General features: G+C 36.6%; 1 protein-coding gene across 2 annotated transcripts in view; it reads left to right on the plus strand.

Moving 5' to 3' along the window:
* NETO2 (neuropilin and tolloid like 2) overlaps positions 1–7,402 on the plus strand; it is a 29,547-nt gene extending 22,145 nt beyond the window's left edge. For both annotated transcript variants that reach the window (XM_084215156.1, XM_084215157.1), the window contains exons 8-9: positions 3,766–3,879; positions 6,818–7,402. In XM_084215156.1, the coding sequence (XP_084071282.1) occupies positions 3,766–3,879; positions 6,818–7,398 (695 nt within the window). In that variant the 3' untranslated portion in view covers positions 7,399–7,402. The remainder of the gene's footprint in view (positions 1–3,765; positions 3,880–6,817) is intronic.
* Positions 7,403–9,270: the final 1,868 nt, after the last annotated feature.

Consider the following 9,270-nt stretch of genomic DNA (forward strand, 5'->3'; position numbering starts at 1 on the left):
AGGAATAGATGAAAAAGGTTGTTTCTGTTTCCTTCCCATACTAGCAGGTAAATTAGATAATTGCTTTATTACATTTCTGACATGGTTTCTGAAGAAAAGCTTTCCTCCATCCTTAAAAGGCTTATTTTCCATTTGAATTCAGCAATACTGCCCTAGGCTACATCCTTCTCACAAAGACACATCCTTCCCTACAAATGAGCACAGACTTATTTCAGAAAGACAGCAGCGGGACTGAGGCGTGCTTTCCCACTAGCGCCCAGTTTCCTGCCAGACACCACAACAGGCTCTTCTTAAGGCCACTCTGGATGTTCAGAAGAGTAGAAAACATGCCTGATCCTGTGAAGTCTTGCTCTCCTTCCTAAACACAGCTCTGTCTTCAATTGTGGGTCTGGAACTACAGGCCCTCCAACCAAGCTGTTCCCTTATCCTCAGCTGCATTTGGCTGTAATGGACCCCACATGCGCTCCCTTAGCAAAGCCCTGTGGTGTTGCACAACCATAGAGAAGTAGTTAAATTCAAGTTTATTTAAGAAACCTGTAATTAAAGCTGAGTTGTAAATGCCATCTGGATTTTTGTTTGGATTCCATAGCCTGGGTTAGAGAGTCTTTATTCTCACTGTAAATTAAGATATTTGTTGAAAGCAGGTTTTTTTTGAGATTTTTTTTCTTCTAAGGGTGTTGTACCTGAATGGAATTTTGTTGCCTCACATATTTACAGAGGACAACACTGTCCACACTGCAGAACCATTGCAGTGCCTTTTGTATGGCACTAAAGCAGACTGAGGTCAGAACTGCAGAGCAGATCTGAGATACATGGAGAGAGCTGAATGAAATGTTCCCATTTCAGGAAATCAGACCTATGCTCGTGCTAAAGGTTTTCAAAAAGTTCTGCTTGAAGAATAAAGAGTAGAGATTTGCTGACAAAAAAAAAAAACTTTTCTGATAGAACATGTCTGTAGCCAGTCCTGAATGAGGTCCTGGTCACTAAATTGTAGGTCACTAAAACGTGATCCTGGTCACTAAAAGTTCAAGTTACAGGTAACAGGTATATTTTATGTTCTGTTCCATAAACCAGTAAATTTTAACATAGGAGAAAAGCTACTTTTTATAAAACAACCTTTCTAAAGTAACAGATATGTAGAAGAGAAATATATTCTGGCTTACTTTGAGTACATGGTAGTAAGGAACAGTTGCATACTTCAAGCTAGTCTATTGCTTAGCCTGCAAGAGGCATTTAATAAGCTTTAGCTATTGAGAATTTACATAAATGTCAGTTTTAACTACAGCTTGCAAAAACTGATATCTGTTTTTCCACAAGCTTTTATTTCAATACAATTATTAACATTGGTAATAGTGCAAGTTATTTTAGCTTTCAATGTAGAAAACGCTATGGATTTTGTCAGGGAAATTGTCTATTTATATTATAATTATTGGAGTAGGTTTTTTGTTATTGTTGAGTTTGGATTTTTTGGGGGGTTGTGGGGCGTTTTTAATGCAAGAGGTTGAAATACTAAATACTCCTAAAGGTAGATAACTTCCCAAATTTATGAGTTTAAAGCAATTCAAAAGTCATTGGCAGAAGAACATCTGCAAAGGTATGTGGTTATTGTTACTTACCTGAGATACTGCCTTTCTTGGATAGGGTCGTTGAAAAGTATGTGGCTTTAAAGTGTTTCAAGTATTTTTATATAATCTAGTCATGAGCAATTGAAAAAAAGTGAATCTGAGCTTATTTTATTTGCAGATTGTTAAACTATCTTTCTCTTCTACCTTGCTAATGATTTGTAATTACATGAAGCCAACCATGAAAATGATCAATATTTCTGGAAAGATTTCCATAAATGAACTAATAGTGCATGACAGTCACCTAACACACACCTAGCACTGCTTGCAGGTTTGAGTAAGTAATTCAGCTAACAGCAATGTGAAAAATCAATGTATTTGATTCCTGGCTTGATTCAATAGATGAGTAATGCTGGATACAAAGAACACTGTGAGCATTGCACCACTTTTGGGCAGCTGTTATGAGAAGAGTCCAGCTATGTCCTTGAAGTCCTAGGCTGGAATTGATCAACCATTGTGACTTTTAGACTTCAAACTCCCCAAATAACAAACAAAAGCAAAATAAGTCCATTTGTCCCATCTTCATGAACTGTGAACAAAAGCCATGCCCACAAAAATTAAAAGGGACTACACAAACATGTAAAATAGAGACTGTGCTGGCAGATGGAGAAGCAACAGAATTCATCAACCAAATACAGAACTGTAAAAAAATTCACCTGTTCAGGGAAATGAGAAGGAGAATATGTTTAATATGTTTACATTGTGGCCTAACTGACAGAACAGGCCTGTCTTGACCTTCTCAAGAAGTGATCCTGTTTTAAATCAGTGCTCTTCAGGCTAGATCTGCTCTCCAAACAATTACATTCTCAGCTCACTTGAGCAAGGAAGTGATGTGATAGTTACCATTACATTTTTAAGCACTGAGATTGCATAGATAAACTGTTCCAAAATACCCTCAAAGTATGTCCTGTATTCATACCTGCACTACAATTAAAGCAAGTTCTTGTATGGAAGTTCTTACCAGATTGCCAGGGTTAAGCAGTAACAGCAAATACAAAAGCTTAAAACCAATGAGTGTAGGTTACCTGGCTTCAGTGGAGTAAGCCATGGAAAGACAATACATATTTAATTTAGGAATGCAAAATCAAAATTAAAGGTTCAAATGTTCTTTTTCTTTTAGACATAACCCTCTTTTTGTCATTGAGATTCTCAGACTTAACAGAATGACTAAGTGAGAAATGCAGTGTTCAGGAGTAGTCATTCCCTCTGCTCTACCCTTTGCGTTTCCTGTTATGTTTCAGAGAATCCAGACTGCTCAAGAACGCATTCTTTCTGTGAAACCCAATAGTAGAATGTATATAAGTGGCTTCACTAATAACAGACATTTCCATCATAAAAATACCACATTACTGAAACAAAGGGAAAACCAATTTCTTGGTTTCTTGGTGCCCTGAATTTATAAATAATTCCCTATGTATATGATACAAACCCTGAAAAGAATTATTACTACTTTCTAATATCTTTTTTTTATGTCAAGGAACTGTAACAAGTACTCACAAAAACATGGGGCAGCTTTCTAGTTAATTTATTTCTTCAAATTTCTGACTATATATAGATAGATACATAAAAAGCTAAACTGTGCTCTCTCAATCCCTGCATTAGCTCTAATAGGAGGATCCAAGAGCTTTTGATTCACAAGCAGGAATGACTTAGATGCCTCTAGTTATTGAAATCTCTTGCAATTACTGAAACAGTCCTCCACAAGCTGAAATCTGATTTGCCTTAAGATAGTAATGGGCTCTAAAATGCAGATGTTCAGGGAGTGCTTCACAACATCCACACAGCAGATGCTCCACAGAATAAATATATAATTGATAGTGAGCATGTGATTTTTAAGTGTTAAGTTTTTTAAGACACATACTAAAACCTTCTTCCATCATCTGTGTTTTGTGACTGTCTCTATTTGCTCCCTACCCCTTTGGAGCAAGAATGGGTTTTGTAGCATTAATAATCTTGAAATTGCTGAAAGCAATTACATGGAGAGAGAAAAGCATCAGATAGTGATGTGCAAGAGAAGTGATTGTGTTTGAAACATAGAGAAAGAATGCATGTTAAAAACCCCAGATATAGGAAGTTAATAGTTTTATTGCAAGGCATCAATTACTGAAAATTCTGAATGTTTTCTTTCTCTTCTCTCCTGCAGCTCCCTGCTCAGGCAACACTTACTTCTGCCATAGCAACATGTGCATCAATAATTCTTTAGTCTGCAATGGCATTCAGAACTGTGCATACCCTTGGGATGAGAATCACTGCAGAGGTGAATATAGTGCAAACCACAGCCTTTATGAGCTAGGCTGGTCAGTTTGCCTTTCAAGAAAGTCATGAAATGTCTTTTTCCTGGAAATATGCTGAAGACAGCTATTCTACTAATCTCAGGAAGGTGTTCCAAATTTTTTATTTAAACTCAGGACACATGTAAGCATCCTGAATATTGATCTTAGTGCTTTTAACTACATTTCTTCCTCTTCAGCATATACTCTTTATTTTAAAAGGATATCAGCTTGATAAGAACTAGAATTTAGTAATTTTGAGGCTGGATTCTCTCAATTGCTAAACTTTAATAAAGCAAGGATTGTAGGAATGGGTAATGCCTTTTAGAGAGAAAAATAAAGAGCTGAAAAAACACAGAACTAAGTTTTCAAGCACAAAAAACCTCTCAGGCTTGAAATAGAAGCAACAATCCTCAAAGACAATTTTAAAACATTTGTTTAGAGTTGTAAATCACGGGCTATTTCAGGATAAATTCAGCTGCTGTATATGGTGTGAGAAAGGATGGGAGGAAGGAGGAATTGTTAGGGAGCATGAAATAAACACTTATGGAATACAGACACATGTAAATTCCTGCTTCTAGAACACGGCTTGGGAGTATTATTTCAATCATTACAACTACAGTAAAGACTTGTTTCAATATCAGGCTTTGTAGGAAAATAATTTGAAGAAATTGTTTTTCTGTTAAAGCACGGACATTCTCCTGTGCTTCAAGAACAGCTCAGTTGTCAGAGTTAGAACAAAACCAGTCTAAGGTCAACAATTTTTCTTGCTAAAGAAAACAATAGAACAAAAACACTTGAGGTTGTTTGCTTAGGATTTTTTGACAAATAGAATGGCAACAATAAGTCTGAACACAAAACTCCAGAAGATTTAAATACGTATTCCATTTCAAAAAGAAACCGGCGCTGTAGAAAAGGTCAAAACCTTCTCTATAGAAAGTCTTGAAAGAAAATTCGTTTTCAATGCAAAAATGCTGCTTGCATTTTTTAATGAAATAAACATTTAAAAACCTTACTTGTTAATTGCATTTTAGGTAAACAAAGAAATTCACACCACTAATAAATATTCTGTAAGGCACATTGTGGAAGTTTTCCAGTCAACAAACTAGTCCATTACTCCCAAGTTTGCAATGTAAAACTAAGCTTCCTCTAAACAATACTTACCTTTGATAATACTCAATATTCCCTCTTAAGTTTACCATCTTTCCCATTTTTACCAACTGTTTTCTAGACTCTCCCCTAGAATTCACACTTCACTAATTTACTGCAGTATTAAAAAAATTAATTCCATAAAAACTGTGTCTTTCCCAATATTTGTAAATTGCTGTATCTGATGTTGAATAACCCATCACGTTTTATGTTGAATGCAATCTAAATTCTGCTGTAATACTTGCACAGCAGAAATTAAGAGACAGCTGAAGACTAGATGCACATTGCCAGCTAAGGGAGACTGATGCAACCAAATAAGCAATTCTTAGCCTTAGAAAGAGAGCTGCTCACAATTGTGCTCAGTTCCTGCAGGCACCCAGAGTTCTCATTTAGTCCATATCAATAGCTACATAAATCTGAGCATATTGTGACCTACTTATGCCTAAGCCCTGTAACACAAAAATTGATAGAGAAGTCAGTTGTGTGCAATTTATTTTAAGAGACTGGCGAAGACATCCTCTTTTGCAAAACAACTTTTTGATTAAAATATCTGCCAAGAATTAAGAAACCTAGATGCAGAAAAGAGAACTGCCATAGCAGTGAAATTCATACCTCCCACCATGGATGGCACCACTGGGATCTAAGATAGGCAGGACAAGGGGAGATATCTTCCTGCACTTCAAAGGTAAAAAGTACCTCAAAGGAGACAGCCCAAACTCTAAAGCAGAAATGTAATTTCTTATTAGCCAACTGTTTGGGAGTCTCTGCTCAGCATAAGGATTGTTTCAAATAACACATCATGGTGTATAACTCTCCCCATGCGCTGTGTGTGATATTTAGGTATGTAACACACGTATTCAGATGCTAGGAGCCAGATACCTGAAAATGTTATGCAGGATTTAGGCTACTACATTTTCTTCTTCATAGTCTTAAATGGTTCTCTCCCACTAGCCAGTGTTGCAGTGTACAGATCTCTCAGTCCCCCTGGACAAGAACATTAATGGAACTGGAGTCCAACTGGAAAACTTTAATCTTCAAATAAGAATTTTAAATATGGAAAACCATCTTGTTCTGATGCTGCCATCTTGTGTGTTTTCACATGAAGTACTAGCCAAAATTGCCAAATGATTTGGGTTGGTTGGTGTATCCCCCATCTTTTTTTTTTTTTTTTTTTTTTGAAAATAACTTCATCATTGGACTCTTAGAACTAGAATAAGAGCTTTACTTAAGCTCACTGTGATGAATTAGGTATAACTGACTTACACACTAGACACAGCCATTACATTTCCAAGAGATGTGAAAACAGTGCAGTCATTCTTATATCTGATAATGTTTCACTTTTAAAGAAGAACGAGACAATTTCAAATCTAGGTTTTCTTCTACTGACATCACGGGGAATGTTACCAGCAGGAGCCAGCCATGGTAAGAGAAACATCATCTGTAGCTGGATTAAACCCATTTAAGGTTAATTTAAACCTATTTAACTCATGGATTCAGGAATATAGACATCAGTAAAGGTTCAGGATGGAAGGCTCATCCCAGCTGAGTCAGCGAGCACTGGTTGACAGTTGCACCTGCCACTGAATTATCATATGGTAGCCACTAATGACAGGGAATTAGACAAATCCCATTGACATACAGGTCTAGCCTCCAGTCCCATTAAGTAATTTTATCACTTGTATGGCAATCACAATACAGTCTTGCTTTGTTTAAATATGTTATCAAAAGCGTAGAAACTAATAAATATCTTGTCATAATCACTTTTTTCCTTTACAGAAAAGAAAAGAACTGGATTGTTTGAACAAATCACCAAAACCCATGGGACAATCATTGGCATCACAACAGGGATAGTTTTAGTTCTTCTCATCATTTCAATTCTAGTGCAAGTAAAGCAACCTCGCAAAAAGGTTATGGCTTGCAAGACTGCCTTCAATAAAACTGGTTTCCAGGAAGTTTTTGATCCTCCTCACTATGAACTGTTCTCACTAAGGGACAAAGAAATTTCTGCAGATTTGGCAGATTTATCAGAGGAACTTGAAAACTATCAGAAGCTGCGCCGCCCTTCAACAGCTTCCAGATGCATTCACGACCACCACTGTGGCTCCCAGGCCTCCAGCATGAAACAGAGCAGGACCAACCTGAGCTCCATGGACCTGCCCTTCCGCAATGACTTTGCGCAGCCCCAGCCCATGAAAACCTTTAACAGCACATTCAAGAAAAGCACTTACACTTTCAAGCAAGCTCACGACTGCCCCGAGCAGGTGATAGAAGACAGGGTGATGGAGGAGATTCCATGTGAAATTTATGTCAGAGGAAGGGAAGATACAGCACAAGGTTCATTATCTATTGACTTTTAACTTCCTGCTGAAGGTGGTATCAGTGTATGTACAAAATGCTCATGTATAATGACAGTGTATATATTAAAAGTGTACCATACGCAGCGTGTGACATGCACACACTTTTAGCTTATTATACTTCATTCCAAAAAACAAAACCAGTCTTCATAATTAATTCTTGCTGAAAAAGTGGTGGATTTCCTCCAATGTTCCCAAGCTACCTATCTAGTGGAGGAGTAAGACAGAGACTTTGCATGGAAATTATCAGATAGGATGGTGGAAGAAAAATCCCTACAATTACTAATCATTGAACACTGAAAGCAATGACTACTATTCTCTTCTTCATACCATTTACTCTTCTTTAGATGTCTGCTTTTCAAGACAATTTTAATACCTCACTTGCATAAATAAAAGTAGTTAAGTGCACTATGTGTATGTCAACATAGGTGTCTTATTGTATTTGTCAAATTGAAAGTAGTTAGTGTTAAGTGCCAGTTAAGACTCGCAAATTATGTTACAGCCATCTGTTTCACTTGCCTTTAATTATAATTTCCACACTCTGCTTTGTGAGAAATAAGTGAAAAGGGTCACTGCCTTTTAACAATATCAAATTATATTAATTTTAGTACATGTGGAAATATCTTTGCGGCTTTCAGTTAAAACACAAGTGAGTAGTCATTTTATTCTAGATGCAGACTTTTACAACAGCTTTCTTTCAAGAAGGTTTAGGATTTTAAAATATTCTGCCATATATTATAGCTCCATATGGCACACTGACTTCACAGCTCTGTACTTAGGAAACAATTTTGTTCCTGAGTTTTCCAAGTATTTACATAAATAGATTGTACTGTACATTTGTCTCTTAAAATAGCTTTTTACTCCTTGTTGCAGCCAATCTTCCCTACTGAAATCAGCAATGATACTTTTAGCTCATGTCCTACTTGCCTGAAGAGAACTGCCCTGAGGTCTGTGTGATTACTGGGTGTATGAAGGAACTGGAAACAAAGAACTCACAAAGCAACTCTAATTAACCCTTATGGAATCCCTCTTGTGCCCCTTGTTTCCATTTGCAAAATTGCACATTTCATACCTTTTTAAATGGTGGTTTGGACCTAATTTAAAAATTTTTACAATATAGAAGAAAATTTTTAAAATATATTCTCATTGTGGTTTTTAAGCTTTTTATATAGTTTGATACTGTACAGCCTATTTCTTAAATCCAAATCTAGCACCTGGACAGCAGGCTTCTTCCAGCGTTCCTCTTAGCAGTTCTGACTAACCTGCAGTTGTTGCTGCACACATCACAATTTGCCAAGAATTCCTTTCCTGACTTCCACATTAGCCTACACTTTCTTCCCTGGGTAGTTTGAGCTTATTTGGGTATTCTGTTTACAGGAAACCTTTGACAAAAGCTGATCCCCCAGCTAGCACAGGGCATAGCCTTTATTTTACAGATGGATGTCAAACCAAAGTGTTTGCTGTGGTGATTGTAGTACAAAAAAAGCCCCAAAAACATCTTAACCTATGACCCTTGCAACTGAAAAATCATTTCCTTGAAATAAAGATGAACAACAGCTGTAATCACAGATTTTCACTAGAATGATAAAGATTTTTTTCAAATGCTTCAAATGTACAATATTTAAGTGGAAAAAAGAAAAAAGAATTGAGCTTCTTCAGCAACCCCCAACTTCAAAATTAGCCCTGTCTCCTGTTTAAAAATAACTTAATCAGCTCTTATCTTAGACCCACAAGGCTGCATGTACCTTTATGCCACTTTTTGTGCTGGTCCCAGAATGTATTTCAATTTGAAAGAATGAAAATGGGCTTTATTTTTAGATGCACTACATGCAGAAAATAAATGTAAAAAAATCTAGTTAATTGTTACTTGAAAAT

Source organism: Fringilla coelebs (assembly GCF_963513975.1).
Source record: "Fringilla coelebs genome assembly, chromosome: 14".
Taxonomy (NCBI): Eukaryota; Metazoa; Chordata; class Aves; order Passeriformes; family Fringillidae; genus Fringilla; species Fringilla coelebs.